The 19026-nt window shown below is 35.4% G+C and overlaps 1 protein-coding gene across 1 annotated transcript in view; it reads right to left on the reverse strand.

The window, feature by feature from the left end:
* Window positions 1-15397: 15397 nt before the first annotated feature.
* The window catches only part of SESTD1 (SEC14 and spectrin domain containing 1), a 111214-nt gene continuing 107585 nt past the window's right edge, over window positions 15398-19026 (reverse strand). The window contains exon 18 of the mRNA XM_021702792.1: window positions 15398-16279. Within this exon, the coding sequence (XP_021558467.1) occupies window positions 16150-16279 (130 nt within the window). The 3' untranslated portion in view covers window positions 15398-16149. The remainder of the gene's footprint in view (window positions 16280-19026) is intronic.

The raw sequence follows: 19026 nt of genomic DNA on the forward strand, positions 1-19026 counted from the left end.
TTATTTTTGAGAGAGAGAGAGCCCGAGTGGGGGCGGTAGGGGCAGAGGGAGAAGCAGACTCCCTGCTGAGAAGGGAGCCTGATGCAGGCCTCGATCCCAGGACCATGGGATCATGACCTGAGCCAAAGGCAGACGCTTAACAGTCTGAGCCACCCAGGCACCCTCATTGATTGTTCGAACAGGTTTTTTTTTGGTAGTCTTTAGGGGTTTCTTTTTTATATATATAAGATCATATCATCTACAAACAAAGACAATTTTACTTCTTTCTTTCCGATTTGGATACCTTTTCTTTCTTTATCTTGACTCAATGCTCTAGTACTATGTTGAATGAGAGTGGTGAGAGTGGGAACCTTTGTTTTCTTTCTGATATTAAAGGAAAAGTTTTCAAGCCTTCACTGTTGCATATGATGTTAGCTGTGGGTTTGCCATATATGGCCTTTATTATATTGAGGTATTTTCCTTCTATACCCAATTAGTTGAGAGTTTTTATCATGAAAGGATGTTGTATTTTTCCAAATGCCTTTTCTGCATCTACTGAGATGATCATATCATTTTCATCTTTCATTCTAGTAAAGCAATGTATCACATGTATTGATTTGATATGTTGAACCATCCTTGATTCCCAAGAGATAAATCTCACTTGATCACAATATATGATCCTTCTAATGTGCTATTGAATTCAGTTTGCTAATATTCTGTTAAGAATTTTTGCATCGGTATTCATTGGGAATATTGGCCTATAGTCTTATAATCTTATATATCTGTCTGTGGTATTAGAGTGATGCTAGCCTCGTAGAATGAGTTTGAAACTATTCCCTCACCCTTGACATTTTGAAGAGTTTAAAAAGGATTGGTGTTAATTCTTCCTTAAAAGTTTGGTAGAATTTACCAGTGAAGCCATTTCCTCCTAGAATTTTCCTTGTGGGAGGTTTGATTACTGATTCAATCTGTTTACTTGTTATTGACTGTTCAGATTTTTTATTTCTTCATGATTCAGTCTTGGTACATTCTATTTCCAGAAATTTATCCATTTCTTCTAGATTATCCAGTTTGTTGCTATATAATTGCTCAGAATAGTCTCTATGATCTTTTGTATATCTGTGGTATCAGTAGTAATGTCTCTTCTTTCACTTGATTTTGAGTCTTCCTTTTTTCCTTAATCTAGCCAAAGATTTGTCAGTTTTGTTTCTTTTTTTATTTTTTTTAAATATATTTTTTTAAGATTTTATCAGAGAGAGAGAGACAGAGGCAGGCAGAGCGAGAAGCAGGCTCCTTGCTGAGCAAGGAGCCCGATGTGGGACTCGATCCTAGGACCCTGGGATCATGACCTGAGCCGAAGGCAGAGGCTTAACCGACTGAGCCACCCAGGCGTCCCTGTTTATCTTTTTTTAAAAAGAGCTCTTAGTTTTGTTGATCTTTTCTATTGTTTTCTGGCCTCTATTTATTTCTGTTCTGATCTTTGCTATTTTCTTCTTTCTCTTAACTTTGGGTTTAGTTTGTTCTTTTTTTAGTTCCTTAAGATATAAAACTAGGTTGTTCAAGACCTGATCTTTCCTTTCTCTTAATCTGGGCATTTATTGCTATAAATGTCCTCTTAGAACTGCTTTTGCAGCATTCTATAGATTTTGATATGTTGTGTTTCCATTTTCATTTGTTTCAGGATATTTTTTTCATTTCCCTTTTGATTTCTTCTTGACTCATTGGTTGTTCAGGAGATTCTTCTTTTTACTTTTAAAATCACTTTTGTCTACCTTGGTTGATAGGTACATGGACAGAATGGGAGGGTGATTTGGCCATATCATCAGTAACCAATGGATCGTGGGTGGATTTGGCTGAGGGTCCAAACAGGCCAGGTCAAACAGGTAGTAGAACATGTAAACAAATAATATGGCTAAACAGAAAATCTGAGTTACTACTGCTATGTGAAACCGCCCCCCCCCCCCATAATTGGCATCCACAGACTCGTTAGGCTTGAGGACATCTGGGTTGTGTAATATTTGGTTAGTTTTCTTAATTTTCTTCTTCACGGCTGTCAGGAGGCTTGGATAAGTAATGTGGCTGAAGCCAAGGTACATTTCCGTCAAACCCAAGGATAAATTCAAATTCATTTCTTCAAAAACAAAACCTTGAGACCAAGAAACTGAAAGGAAGCTCTTTGGTTTAGAATGTATGCTCCAGGATAAAGAGAAGTATGCATTTTATTTAGAATCTCTCCACAGAATTCTATCTCCTAACTACACTTGGATTTGCAAAATTTGCAGAATAAAACAGACAGACCAGCTTATGGAGAATTACAAGGTAGAAGTCTGTTTTTGTGTCCTCACACTCTGTTTCCTCTTGGTCTCCTCTGCCAGGGTGCACACCACCTGCCATCAGCCCCTTGTCTCAGTGCCATCCACTCTTTTCCTTACTGGTTGTTAACCAGTCCCCACCAGGGAGCTGTCTCTTACCTAATGTTTTAGTTGATACTGACTTGAAGTGTGGTCTCTTCTAGATGATGCTGCATTTAGGACTCTTGACAAGAAGAGATGTTTTTACATTTGGAGAGTGGACCTTCAAAAAGCAAACTTGTGGTCTTGTCTACTCTCTCCTCTCCTATCATCATACTTGTAACTCTTAAGGACAAGCCCAAAAAGGATCAAATGGGTTAAAAACAAAACAGAACAGAAATTTGATGGCATATTAGATTCCATGCAAATATTTTTTTTCAACAGATACTTACTGAGCATTTCTGATGTTCTGGATATTGACTTAGGCACCAGGGAAACATAACGGAAGACACACAGGGTCTTTGCCCTCAAGGACCTTGCAGTCTAGGAAGCTCACAGAAAAAAATGCAATATACAACACTGATCATGTGCCAGCTATCCTCCCCAAGATTTGATAATCTCATATAATGACTAGAAAAACACTGAGGTATTTACTATTAATTTCATTTTACTGAGGAAATTGACCTAGATACAGTAAATAACTTATCCAGAATTACAAAGTTAATATGGCTCAACCATGCCAATCCAAAACCAAAAACAGATAACCACAGATCTAGAATGTAGAGCCAAAGCTTGTATAACTTCAAAGCCTGTATTTTGCTTTCTGTGTCACACTGCCTAAAGTAAATTCAATTTTGACTAGATGTAGAATTATAAACAAACTTACCAAACTGAAAAATTAAACATCTATTAAGAATTTCAGGTATGTCTAAGTAGGCTCTACACTTGTGAATTCTCCTCATCATCAGTCCAACTCTAAGAGAGAATTGGTTGTGGTTTGCTACTCTGAGGAGCTAGGTTCCTGTCTCAGTCTATTTCATCTGTTATTAATGTTGATATATCATTCTGTTGTATTTCTTTGTTTATTCCTTGGGTTAGGCCTTGTGTGCTTATATTTTGTATGTAAATACACTATATACTTTATATATTTGCAGAAATACTATTATAAAAAGCTCTGTGAATGTAATACTATTCATATCATTATTCTCTTATAATAAATCCTCATGTTATTCCTCCATTTTCCCCTTCCTCTCCATTTTTTTTTTTGTGTGTTTTCCTGTTTTGTTCTTTTCTCTTCTACTTTTCATTTTCTGCATTCTGCATAGTCTTGTTCTGGCTCTCCATGTTGGCTACTGTGCCCATTCAAGTAATACACTCCACAGCTATTGCTTCTTCACTTCCCCTTTCCTTTGTTTTAACCATCAGTAAGCATGTAACCTTTTTTCTTTACTCCCCTAAAACTGCTGGATTCCATGCTCATCCATGGAGTTTTCTTTATTCACTTATGCCATCAAAAAAAAATTATTTCAGTAGGAAAAAGCTACTTCTACACAATGCTACTACTTTTTATTTATTTGCTTTATTTTAAAAGCACTACTAAAAGTAGTGTGGTAATGGCAAAAGAATAGACACACCAATCAACAGAACAGAACAGCTGGCCCAGAAGCAGGCCCAGGAGGCCCAGGAACTCAATATATTTTCAAAGAAGTATCAAAAACCAATGGGAGAGACAGATTATTCATTAAGTAATGTTGAGAACATTTTGATATTTGAAAAAACCTATCAGATCATCACCTCACATAACACACTAAAACGGCTTCTGGATTTAAGAATTAAAAGTAAAAATAAAACTGCACAAGAGGAACAAAACTTAAGCTAAAGGAGAAGGATTTTTCTAAGCATTAAGGCAATGTAAGAAATAAAAAAGAGGATTGGTTAATAGATTTCACCATAAAAATGAACATACTAACATGACCAAAATTCATAAAAATAAAAAATAATATGCAACTAATGAACCACTAAATTCTACCTATGAAATAATAATGCACTATGTTAAATGGATTTTAAATAATAAACTAGGAATAGTACTGCTGTAAGTGTGATAAAGGATTATTATGCTTATTATATAAAGAACTTCTACACACAAATAAGAAAAAATGCTAAGACTCCAAGGGAGAAGTACACAAAAATAATAGCAGATAAGTTTACCAAGTGGAAACACAATGAATAATACTAAATTACTAAATTATTTTCAGCCTCCCTGGCAGTTAAGAAATATAAAATAAACTGCTTGTTTAAAATTTGCAAAAACTTTTTATAAGTAACACTTCAAGCTGGAAAGACTGTCATGAAATGAGCACTCTAGCTTTTGATGGAAGCATAACTTTGCCTAACCTTCTGGAAAAGAATTCAACTATTAAAATATGGATAAATTCCAATACAATATTTCCTATTTCAGGAATCAATCTTGAGGATAGATGCTGTCACAATTAAGTACAAAGATGTTCATATTAGCATTGCTTATCACAGTATTAAGAAAGACCAAAAAGAAGAAATAGAATGAAATGTTTTGCCTAATAGTATAATGGTTAAATTATGATATCTATTTGTTGAATATTAACACAGCCATTGGCTTGCACTAAAAAAAAAAAAAAAAAGATTAAATAAAGGGAAAATTTTATGATACAGTGACCATAAAAATCAGGAAATAAAGTTGAATGCTAGTATAATCGTTAGGTAAAATATAAATGAAATGCATCAAATATTAACTGTATTTTCTGCATTGAGGAATTATGGACAGTTTTTGCTTTCTGTATTTTTCTCTATTTTCTAGGGTACTTTTTAAAAACAATAGCTATACTTCTTTCTTAACTTTAAACAGAATTTTTTTTTTTTTTTTTGAGAGGGGGAGAGAAAGAGAGATAGGCAGAGGGAGAGGGAGAAAATCTTAAGCAGGCTCCATGTCCAGTATGGAGCCGGACGTTGGGCTCAATCTCACAATACTGAGATCATGACCTGAGCCAAAATCAAGAATCAGACACTTAACTGAGCCTCCCAGAAACAGAATTTTAAATAATAAAGCAAAAAGGCACAGTGGACCATAATCATCACTCAGTCATGACATAGAAATTTCAGTTCAGGCTTCACTGAGTTTACTAAAATTTACCACATATGGAATATGCTTATTTTCCTGAACCTGTTGATTTAATAAATATATTTGATTTCCATGGCCTCTGGATGTAACATATTCCCCAAAAATGCCACCTCTGCATTCTTTTATTTAAATTACAGAAATCAGATACTTTGAAAGATGATCAATGACTTTGAAAGGTTCATATACTAAATTTTTTATAAAAGATTCTAGAATCTTGCAATCCCAAGTGGTCTGTAGACTGGTGTTATCATCAACATCAGCAAACTTGTTGGAAATGCAGAACCTCAGGTCCTACCCAACTTACTGAATCAGAATCTGCGTTTTAATAACATCTCCAGTTAATTTATAGGCACAGTCAGATTTGATAATTACTGATCTAGAACACATATTCTAGTTCAAACTACATGTCTACAATGTAACTATGTTCCTCCCTTGAAGCTAAATCTATGTTCATGTCCTAAGTACCAAAGAAATATCTTTGTGGTCTATGAGCTCTAAACATTTTCTTAGAACAAAAGCGGTCTCAGGGTGCCTGGGTGGCTCAGTCGGTTAAGCGCTGGACTCTTGATTTAAGCTCAGGTCATCATCTCAAGGTCGTGAGATTGAGCCCCATTGTGGGGTTCTGTGCTTGGTGTGGAGTCTGCTTGTCCCTCTCTCTCTGCTCCTCTCCTTGCTAGCTCTCTCAAATTAATAAATAAAATCTTAAGAAAAAAAAAAAAGAACAAAAGCAGTCTCCAACAACTGAATGGGGTATGTTCTAAAAATCTATCGGTAGGTAAGTCAATTGTTTACAACTTGCAACATACAGTAATATTATTAATACTAAACATCTAGGTCACTCTACAGAGTAGCTTGGTTAATCCACAATGTAGCTAAAGTGGGCCAAATGGCATTTTAATCACTGTTTTTGATGGGAACATTTGTTCCCAGTCCTAACAGAAGAGTCTAGGAAAGCCTGATCCTGCCATCAATACAGCACTTCCCCATAGATTCAACCATGTAGACAACTGGTAGAGCTAATAGTCTAATTCTGAGAGTGTTGTAGATACAAGAATAAAATGGATAGAAAAGACAGGAATGCTAAGTGTTGCTATTGACTCATTCATGTTGTCTCCCACTCCTCATTTTTACTAAGAATAGACATTGGCAAGATTACTTATCTTTAGGGGTTTGGAGGAACCCTCATCCTTGGATTGAGGGATTTAACCTTTCCAAAACTGGTATGGCTTCATTAGTATCAACCTATAACGAAAGAGTTATAACTGAACTCTCATTAAGAGTATTCTCTTTGTTTGTCCACTCTTAAAATGCAGTTCTGGGGCGCCTGGGTGGCTCAGTCGGTAAAGCCTCTGCCTTCGGCTCAGGTCATGATCCCAGGGTCCTGGGATTGAGCCCCACATCGGGCTTCCTGCTCAGCGGAGAGCCTGCTTCTCCCTCTCCCTCTGCCTGCCTCTCTGCCTACCTGTACTCTCTGTCAAATAAATAAAATATTTTTTTTAAAAAATGCAGTTTTGTCTTACACAAAATAATTTGTTTGAAATAGACCTGAAGAGAGGGATGTAAACAAATTTCAGTGCACACTGTTTTCATGAGGTATTTAAACCATGATGTTATATTCTCCGTATTTCAGACATTTATGGCTTCATTGAGATTAACTTTCTGTAACATTTTGAAAATAAAAAAGGTACACTGATTTATACTTTTTAAATTATACTCCCCCAGATTTTCTTATATATTCTTATTTCATCTTGAGAATTCTTGTTACAATAGGTATTTCAGAGTAAGAATATACTCGGTAGGTATATTAGAAGTACTTTTAAAACACCTATTTTAATAGAAAAATTAGAAAATAAAATAAACGTAAGAAAATTATAATGCTCTATTAATTCCATATCCCAAAGGTAACTTACAAAATTCTACAAATAGCTTTTTTTCTTTAAAAATGGATCATAATATTCCTAGTTTTGGAAACTGCTTTTCACTCAACAATGTATCATGAATATGTTTTTAATAGACTTCCACCTACTTCAAAAAGTTCTAAAACATTTTCAATGGTATCATAATATTCTTAGAGGATACATTTATTAAAACATTTGGGTTGTTTTCCATTTTTTGTTCTCATAAACATTTATAACTAAATCTTTTCAAGACTAGACCCTTTTCATTAAATAATCAAAGTGGAAGATAAACTTCCAAACATAGCTAAGTTATGATCTGTTGTAGTGCAAGACTATTTAATAAGGGAGTATGTTTTGTTAACCATTACATTTTATTTAATCATGGTCACAAATGAGCTTTTATGCTTATTGTTCACTTCTTCTCCAGTTTTTCCATCTATTTTTCATTAGATACTTTTTGACTCCTGTATCACGGTAATTCTCTTCCTTTCGGACCTGGCAAAAACTGGGTATTTCTTGTGCTCATTTTGATTTTCACATAAGAGTTTATGATTATTGCGGCACCTGGGTGGCTTAGTCAGTTAAGCGTCTGCCTTCGGCTCGGGTCATGATCCCTGGGTTCTTGGATCAAGCCCCACATCGGGCTCCCTGCAGAGCAGAGAGCTTGCTTCTCCCTCTCCCTCTGCTGCTCCCCCTGCTTGTTCTCTGTGTGTCAAATAAATATTTTTTTAAAAAAAGAGTTATGATTATCAGAATACTTTTTGGGTAGATTTTACACATTAGGTGGAACAGCCTCGTGGATACACTAAGTGTCTAATGGGAAATCTACAAGATGTGGGTGAATACTGCAACTAGTAAAATGAAAATGTCTATTGAAAATAAAGGTACATTCTTTTTTATATATGTATTTTGCTTGTATGTTGAACTGTCACCCAAATGTACTTAACTTCATTGGACAAGTATAAGGCTTGCCGATTTCCAATTTTGGCAATTCTAAATTCCTGGTAGCCATTCTGGAGCTGCTATTATTTATAGCGTAATATGATTAATTTTGTTATTTTAAATTTAGCTAAATTTGTTCTAATATGCTTTTCCCCAGTCCAAATACATTTCACCTTTTAAGTCTTAAAAATGGACTTGGTAGGATCAAAAGGGTATTTAACCACTACCTATTGTGGTAAGAACCTAACAGTTTCAGGCAATGTAGGATTTAAAGGAAACCCTGAATTTCTGTGCCAAACCTGTGGGTGGGATGGGGGGCTATTGACAGAGAATGAGAAGCACAAGGGAAAGGTATTTAGCCTCTGTCTTCTAGGACTCCAGATTTCAGAATAAAGAAGTCACATTTTGTTTTAATCAAACATTTTAGAAAATAATGTTAGAAAAAATTTAAAGCTTTAGAGAACATAATTCAAATAGATTCAAAGATGCAGAATTCATCAGATTATATTCCGGAACCAGTATGACTTAATTCTCCCTAGATTTTACGAATCTTTATTAAGAGAAACCAAATTTACTGTCCAAAGTGATAACATATCAAAGAAATACATATCAAAATATGCTGCCATTATTAATAGTTCTTAACATCTTTATTGCATTTACAATGTGTGGAACATTATAGGGATTTACAGTAGAGGCCAAATATCCCAGCCCTTAAAAATTGAATAGGAAAGATTGGATGAACCATACATAAATATCTCTGAACACAAGCATTAGAAACATACATATGATTATAATTTTACAGGCTTATACAAGTAACTGCTATATGTAATATAACAGGCAGGAAGGGTAAAACACAGTGAATAAGCAAGTCACTAGGGTGTGAAATAACTATAGCTAGGTGGTACTAAACAAAAAGACAACACAGAAAATATGATTTGTAAAGCCTAAAATGTCCTGCAAAAACATAGCTATCCCCTATCACAACTGTGAGGTAGAATTCTTCCCACCCCGTTTTCTGGTTTCTTGACCACCAGTTGGGGGGGCTTTCCCATCCAGATGGTTCTCTCTCACATTGTTGTACTCAGAACAGACTAGTAGTACACATTTTTGTTTACCCCTTCTACCCCAACTGAACAGAAATAATCTTTTCTGTATTACAATTGGTCTTATTTCACCTACTGAAAACGGGTGGCAAAAGTTAGTAAAATAAACAAACCAGTGCTGTTTCTTCTAGCTAATATATCACCATGCTTGGGAAATGCTTTAATCTTTCAAGAAGTGAAACTAATGCTAACATTTCAGGCATAGGAACCCGTTGGGGAGCTGTTTTGGGCAGACAGGTATTTCTTTCCTCAAAGAACACCAACTGCCAACCGTTAACAATGCCATTTCTATCACAAACCCACTTCTAATATTTCAAATATCAATCATAAAAATAGTTTACACCTTTCTACACATCCAAAATATAGCGAAAATCCGGGACACAGTATAACCACATTGGAAAAGGTATAGCAGTTTCTTTTAAAACTACCTTATGACACAGGAATTCTAATCCTAGGTATTCACCCAAGAGAAATAAAAGCCTATCTTCACACAAGACTTACATTAAGAATAATCATAGCAGCTTTATTTATAACTACTAATGCTGGAAACAGCCCAGGTATTCATAAATAGGAAAATGGATAAACTGCAATATAGTCATACAATGGAATACCACTCAGCAATAAAAAGGAATGAACTACTAAAACACCTAACAACATGGATATATTTCCAAACCATGGTAAGTGAAGAGGCTTCTAGAAAGAGTACATGCTATGTGGCTCTATTTACATAAAGATCTAGAACAGATAAATTTGATTCTGGTAGACAAAAGAACAATGGTTGCCTTTGGGAGGATGGAGTGGGGTCAAGGATTGACTAGAAAGGGCCAAAGGGGGATTTTCTGTTAACATTTTATATTTTGATAGCACTGTATGCATTTTTCAACACTAAGAGATGCACACTTAAGATTTATGCACTTCATTGTATGCTAATTTTACATAAAAAATGTAGTAAGCACATACTGAACTCTAGTTAATGATATGTATGCTGCAGTTATTAGTAGGAAAAGTGAAGATGCCTGCAATTGGATGAATTGATGGATGGATATGTGATAATGCAAGCAGAGTTAATGCTAACTACCGTCCAGGTGATTGATACACTGTAAAATTTTAATTTTTTTAGTCTAGTTTTAAAATTTTTATAAAATGTTGGAAAAAAAATTCCAGGGTGCAACACTTACCAAATAATGCCACTGAGAATTGATCTCATGGCAAGATAATCATCAAATTCTTCTTAAGTGTCAATTTAGAAACTTAAGACCTTGTGAGAAGATATTCCTGAGTGTGAGGCGACCAATCAGCTCTCAAATCTATACTGGCTCAAAACTGTCAGTTACATTTTGATCCCCTCACACCTTCAAAAAATACACATATTGATCATATATTTTCAACAAATTTGTTGGCTGTGTAGACTAATGTAAGAGCTAAGATGAAGAAACATTCTTAAGAGAAACATCAAGCACAGAAATTTTTACCTGACTTCTAAACTAAAAAAGAACTACGGCAACTATAATAAAAGATGTGTAGACCCAAAACACAAGGTGAGGTTTGATCATACTGCACAGGACCCTATGTTCTGAGTGGAAAGACATCTGAATTATCCTCTGTCTCTCCAAGGAGGGACTCATTTGGGGGCGTCCTGAAGTGATGGCATGTAACTTGTAAATACTTCTAAGGTGACTCCTTGAGATTCACTAAGACTGGCTTCAGACTTCAATAGCCCTTTGTCAGTAGTTTTCCACATGCCTGACTTAAAATCCATTAACAACACTGTGCTTATTATTTAGTGGCTGGTAACTATCTTCAGTTATTTGCTAAGAATTTCTATATAACTATATAGGGATATTATATATATATATATAAAATATATATATATATAGCACCTCATAAGGGTTCTCTAACAAAAATAATCTTGATTCTTTAAGAATTTTACTCATTGCTTTCAAAATATTTAGTCACAGTTCTGGCTTTCCTTTGATCTCTAAGTGCTTCATGTTCTAGTACAGGCTCTGCTTTTCTTGAAGCACATAGATTAGTGTTGTGAAGTTTTCAAGTTTGCTTTAAAATACTGCAGTCATGTTATTTAGGATCGTTATCTACAAACCTTTTTCAGTCTTAAAACATTCCCCCGTATTTATGCTATTTCACAGAGCATCCCTAGTTCTAGCAGTCTATTACAGGACCAGTCTTTGTTATTATCACTGCTCAAGTTTATCAAGATTGCTCTTCTCTAACCATAACAGTACTAATGGTAGTCTCAAGTCATGCTTGTTAATTATTAGGATACTTTTAACAGCTTTGTGCTTTTGTTGTTTCCACCAGCTGGTGCTGACTCTCTGAGATCCACTCTGAGTATGACTTTTACTTACTTATTTATTAATGGCACTGTGTCATGTCCTGTCACCCCCAAAGTAGAAGATATTCCTCACTTGTCTTCCATCTCGCTGGTCTATCATCCTGCCATAAAAGAGTTAATCTGTCAGATTTAAAAGTCTTGTTATTTACTAATGAGCTCACTGACTCTACCCTTAGTATTTCCAGTATGTAATTCTGAATGTAAGGGAAATGGAGCTCAGAGAGGTGAGCATAGTGCCATTTCCCCCATGACCCTATGCTCGTCATCTGAGACAAGAGTGACATTAAAGAATGTTCTATTTTTTATTCTGAAAAGATAATTATAATAATAATTCCTTCCACTTTGGATAATATTGTAGTTTTCAACACATTCTTAAATATGATTGTATTTACAAACCCAGAGAAGTTTAGTCATTTTTACAAAGGTCAGTAAATGGCAAAGCCAGATTTTGAGTCAGATATTCAAACTCCAAACTTTTTCCATTATACTCACTACAGTTCTTACTTTGGCTTTTTTATGATCTTTATTATGCTTGCCATTATTTATGCTTCTTAGCTAAACCTAGACGTTTCTATAGCATACACTGAAGACACATAATGTCAGATGTTAAATCAATACTTATTTTTGCCTCATCGAGGTATTTGTTGCCCTCCATATCAGAAGTATATTTTCCACTTCCAACTGAAGCTGTTTATTTTCAGAACTGAAAGTTAACACTGATAAGTTTACTAATTAGGGAACTAACTGGTCAGGTATGTTCCAGCCTATCTTCTTAATTCTAGGGAATTTTTCCTTTGGGGGTTTAACCAAAGATATCTCAACCACGTAACTCTTGTCACTGACGATATTTACTGATGTTAGTTTCCCATACCATTTTCAATAAGCTCAAAATGTGGAGGACTTTAGCAACCACAGCATGTTTAGTTCTTAGGAACCACAGGATTTTACTATGGTCCTGTGAGGATGGGAAGAGTACACAGCAATATCCAATCTCTCTGGCAAGGAACTTAAATGTAGTAGAGAATTCGGAGTTCTTCCTCTGACTGTAGGCCCTACAGTGAGTTACGTTCAGCTAATCTCACAATAATGCCATTGGTTACAACAAGTTTACAACAGAGTATGGTTTGCTCAGCACTATCAGAATGTAATCATCATGTTCACCTTAAAGCATATGCCACCAACAATAACAACAAACTAAACAGCACACCCCATATTTCAACTGACAGGTAATGAAACAACACATCAATACTAGTTAACACTCAGGAGCGCTGGCCAATTTAAATGCCTACAAAGTGAGAGTAGTATCCAATCTTCTACACAGTAATGAAGCCTAGACCTGCCATCAACATCCTGGCTGGCGGACTGAGCAGTTTCATCACCATCATCAATGAGTCATCCTAGCAGAATAAGGTCGACAATAATGAGGATTGGAATGAAGTTAATTTTATCCGAAATAAAGTTACCATCTTTGCATCTTAACTCTGCTGGGCCAGACGTGTGAAGAACAGATGTGAAAACTGTTATATACTGAGCTTAAAAAGGAGCAAATATACAATAAGAAGGCAAGAGGGAAAAAAATCCCCCAAACAAGAACGAACAAATAAAAAACAAAATAAAACTAGCCCAATTAACACTTCAAGAATTCCCTGAGATGAGCTAAAGTAATGTAGAAAGTTGTGGCATATACCAATAATGGCAGATAGAAACGATGGTTCTTTCTCCATTTGTGGGCCAACATTAATTCTTGATGTACAAAGAACTCATGCTTTCAAACAGACTGCAGTCACTTCCTTCACATGTACTCTAAGTAAACTCTAATGCTATGAAAAAAAAACACATTAGGGCATTGTTGGGTTTTCAGTCATCACTGTATGTATACATATAAAAGTAGCAGCAAATTTACAAATGAAGAGCAACAGTATTCTGTCAAAAGCATATTCAGTTTCATCTGAAATCCTCAAATTACAAATAACATTTCCAGATGATGCCTTATTTTACTCTTACTGTAGGCTGGATAGCTTAAGGCATATTAAAAATTAACTCACTGGACAATAAGTAGTCAAGCTGATGATAAAACTAAGAGTCCCATTACTTACAGTGCAGTTCCTTTCTAGCAAAGTCTTAATAAAAATATTCTTACTATTCTGAAATTCAGAATAGATATTGAGTGTAGCTAAATATCTATATTACCTAATATGTAAGTATCTAAAATACCAAATGACTTCCTTATGAGTAGATTAATTGATGAGTCAGTCATAATTTTAGGAAATATATTTAAAACACACTTCAGACTAAAAAACAGAGGGAATTATTACTAATGCCTACAACAGACCATTCACATACAGAGGAAGTGAGCAACTATGAGCAAAAGGGTGGGAACAGGAGAGTCCCACAAGATCCCTTCCCTCAACAGAGATTATAATGTAGCAGGCACAGACATCAATAAACAATTGTAGCATGTGGTTAGCACCATTATGAAAACTGAAATGAAGAATCACAAAAGTTCATACTCAGAAGTCCTAAAAGACTGAGAAGATATCAAATATAGAAGGAATTTCCAGAATGTTCTCAGAAGCAGTAGCAGCTTCTGGGAGGATTTTCTGGCATGTTTGACTAGAAAAAAATTAACCAAAATTGCTCAGAGAGAAGAAAAGTGAAAAAGAGGATGACTTCATCTAGGCTGTAATGTTAAGTAGGTAGTTGAAAGTATGGGTCTGACATTTCGGACCAGATATGAACAAAAAAGACTGGGATAAAATAGAAACCCCAAGGATGAGATCCCTCCAGAAGCAGTCTGAAGACAGAATCTGAGAGCGCATTTTAGTAGATACACTTTAAGAGTTATGTGACTGCATTCAATAGTTATGGCAGAGGATGACATCTTCAAGGGACAAGACACCATCTAGGAAAGGTTGCTCAATGGTGTAAATGTTGCAGAGACAGAGAAAGATAAGGAATGCATACCAAAAGAAACAATCGTTCAATTCAGTAACTGAGAGCCCACTGAGAAGAGTTTCACTGAAGTGGCTGTGTAAAACCAGATTGCAAGGTGTTGAACAGTGAGCAATGAGGATGCAGGGGGAATGGATATGGATTTCTCCAAGAGGTCTGACAGTGAAGAAGGCTGGAGAAACCAGCAAGTTCAGCGGAAGTTTTTTGCATTGGAGGATACATGAACATTTTTGTGGACATGAGAAAGGAACCAGCATACAATTCTTTGCATAATTTTGTATTGATCACAGACTAAAAGATTTTAATTTTTTTCAAAAACATTTTCTGAAATAAAAATTAACACAAAAAATATGTACTTTACTATTTAAACTTAATATAAACTTAAAAGCATTAACATTTTATAAATTTTATTTCTAAAAGAGTTGTACAATTTTTGTTATTAGACTGCTTCAGAATTTTGCTTCTAATCTATCATGAGAAATTAAATTTTATTAACATTTGCTATTTTCATTCCAGAAATATTCCTCTGATATAAAGGATTACACTTAAGTAATTATGTATGCCTTCTTCCCCAACCCTCCTCCCCAAAGACAAAGTATCTTCAGAGTAGTTAATAATTTGGATATTTTTCAACTTGAAGAAGAGAACAATTAGAAATAGTATTCCATTATTTTTAAGTTCTTTAAGATCTAAATTGCTCTTCACAATTATTTTTCATAATTCAACATGCTTATTACATACACATGCTTACATATGAATTTCCTGGCTAAAACACATGCAGCCAACATGAAAAAACAAGTATTAAACCATCCTCACAATCCTAAGAATGCCCTTTGAAATAAGGCACTCATGTTTGGAAATAGGATATAACCACCAAATTAAATAAGATGTTTAAAAGAAGCCTTTTATTAAGCACAAACAACTTTTAATACATTATCAATACAAATAGGAAAATGTCTTTTAATGAATATGATATATCAAAGATCTGAAGGTTTTCTTCATACTGACACAATAAAAATAATCAATTTTGAAGAAGAATTACAAAGTAAATTTTTTGAGTACACCACTGTCTATTAATAACAATTTAACTATAGTCTAAATGTACTACATCACCTGGGGAGGAAGGTCAACCATTTTTTTATAGAGAGAATTCCTAAACTCTTATTAGCACCATTCAAAGCTTATTATCAGTTGTTCATCTACAAATTGACAGGTCAGGTAAAGCTTTAAAGCAAGTTTTCAGTGCAATGTTTACAGTTCCTTCTTTTAAGATACTTGGAGTCTATGGTCTCAAAGCAAGTTAAATAATGATGCCTTGGTAGTTGCAAGGTGTTAACATGTAGAAAGAAATGTAAAATGGAAAGAAATGAGGCTTATCCTGGCTGTGAAATGTATCTTAATGTATTGCGGCTAATGCTGTAGTATGCCAACGACATGCGGGATTATGAACTGCAGATATGTGGGAAGCTGGTAGCTATTAGCTCTCTGTGGTCATCATTTCGGGATGTCTCAGCTGCTGCCTTTTGAGACTAACCAGTTTCATCCTGTCTCTGATGTGTTCTGCAGTGGAAGCCATGTCACTTGGACTCCCAAAATATTGTTCAGTTCTAAAATCAAAACAAACAGAAAAACCACAATCAGATTAATAGAAATCCACTGATCACAGCAAATGCAAAAGGGAGCAAAGATTACCATAAATACTATATATGTGATATGGCATTAGTTCACTTGCAGACCATACTGCTTATCTTTGGGTAGTAATTCAGTGGGAGAAACATTTTTAAATGGCATAAAATATATTAAGACATGTTGAGAGACAAACATTAGTGGTATTAAATGTCGTATCATATGTACTTATGATAATCTCAATAGATCAAAAATGCAACCAAACAATGAAACAATAAAGGAAACAATGCAACACTGGAGATATTCTACTTTTCAGTTTTGGGTACATAAGCATACACAAATATAAAATTTGTATGTGTTCTTCAAGGATAAGGGTTATGTACACAAAATGTCTAATATAGCTGGCAAGTAAAATATCTGATTAATGTTAAGGCATCATTTGGGACTTTTAACAGATAAAATCATTTAATGTTATCCCACTTGAAAAGATACTGTATTCAGAGTCACAGAATCTTTTAGAGCTAGAAGAGTTCTTAAAATTCTCTGGTTAAGCTCTGTATTTTTTAAGATCAGAAAACTAAGGCCTAGAAAATTAAATGACTCAACTAGGATCACACAGTGGCAAAACCAACATTTGAACCGGTGTCTTCAAGCAATGAATCCAGAGAGATCATCTAATTTCTTTTATTTTTCCAGGACAATGTTACGTAAGATAAATCTGAATAAGCTTGCTGTCAAACAAACTTTATATAGCATCAACAGGTTATCATATAAATGGAACAGAATAACAATTCCAAATATTAAAGGTGGTGGTTATGAAATCTGAATATACAGTACTAACTTATTTCTCAATCTTAAAAACATGAGGAAATGCTATATGGACTATTTGTAGAACACAGGAGGAGAACTCCCAGCAAAAATCCTTGTTATAGATGCTCCTAGGCTGACCTGAGTAGAATGGAGATGGTGTTAACAACTGGTTATGAAGCACAGAAATGGGGGTGGGGACTCCCTAGAATGGAACAACCAGAAGGCACCTTCTAATACTGTTACAAGCCAAATTTATAAATTCTTAGATTTTATTCTTTTAAACACTGCAGATATCTAATATGAATTTAGGCTACTTCTGATGGTTCAATTTTGGCTATGACCAAAGATTATCTAAATGCAGACTATGAATTATATTCTTTCAAGGAAATAAAATTGTATCTTCCCAAAATCAATTCCAAATAATCATTTGAAGTTCATGACACAATAGCAGTGGCACTTATTATGTATCAGATTGGGTTTTTTTTGTTGTTTTTTCTTTTTTTTAAGATTTTATTTATTATAGAGAGAGAGTACAAGTGGGAGGAGGGGAGTGAGAGAGAGAATCTCGAGCAGGCTCTGCGCCCAGCACAGAGCCAGGCTTTGGGCTGGATCCCACGACCCCGGAGATCATGACCTGAGCCGAAACGAAGAGTATGACACTTAACCGACTGAGCACCCAGGCGCCCCTGTGCCATATTCGTTTTAAGCAACTTATATACATTTAGCTCCTGTAATTCCCCTGCCCCTGTAACCTGAAAAGGTATGAATAATATGTCCCTATTTTTAGATGACGGAATTGAGGCACAAAAAGGCTGAGTGGCTTGCCCAAGGTGTTACAGCTAGTAAGTGGTAGAGCTGAGATTTAAACCCAAGAAATCTGATTCCAGAGTCCACAATCCTATCCATTACACTATACTACAGAGTAAGGATAGATGCATCCAATGATTGGTTTCTCTGTCATCTGAATTAAATATCCTCTGGATTACCTCTAAATTATTTTCACTGAGGTTGAGATCCTCAGGGATGAAGCTCCTTCAGATTCATTTACTGGCCCATTTATTTGCATGAGATTACTTCTTACTTTTATTATTAACTTTTGAAATGGAAAGCAATGTGGGAATCAGGACCCCATCATTTTACAAATGAAGAAATTCAGACTCCATATAGCATAGAGGAAAGAGAATGCATTCGGAGTTGGACCATCCTGAGACTGTATCCCAATTCTACTTAGAAGCTGTGAAATCCAGGGCGCCTGGGTGGCTCAGTTGGTTAAGCGACTGCCTTCGGCTCAGGTCATGATCCTGGAGTCCCTGGATCGAGTCCCGCATCGGGCTCCCTGCTCAGCAAGGAACCTGCTTCTCCCTCTAACCCTCCCCCCTCTCATGTACTCTCTCTCTCATTCTCGCTCTCTCAAATAAATAAATAAATCTTAAAAAAAAAAAATAAAAAAAAAAAAAAGAAGCTGTGAAATCCTGAGCACCTCACACTTAATCTTTCTGAGGTTAGGTTTCTACATCTGTAAATCAGGAATAATCATACTGGTCTAGCACTGTTTGGTCAAAAATAATGAGGTGAAGTGTTTAACTTGATGTTTGATATAAGCTCACTAAACATTACACCCTGGCGTTCCCCTTCCCTGCCCTGGATGAAGCCCAGAGGCATCCTACTCCCTCCCATCAGAGCCAAGGCTAGAACCCAGGGTATCAACCTTCTACAACAAGCTGTCAAGAAGCACCACATTTGACAGCAGCAAGTACCAACTGCTACTGTTGCTAAGAGCTGAGTCTGTATTTCTTTTCATTACAAACCAATTTATTGTGGAACTGAAGATGTGAACCAAAGCTAACTTACTTGGCTTTTTAAAAAATAGATTTTCCTCTCTTGATGATTTCGCTTTAAGACCTCACCAATAAAAAGA

The sequence above is a fragment of the Neomonachus schauinslandi genome, chromosome 3 (genome assembly GCF_002201575.2).
Source record: "Neomonachus schauinslandi chromosome 3, ASM220157v2, whole genome shotgun sequence".
NCBI classification, from domain to species: domain Eukaryota; kingdom Metazoa; phylum Chordata; class Mammalia; order Carnivora; family Phocidae; genus Neomonachus; species Neomonachus schauinslandi.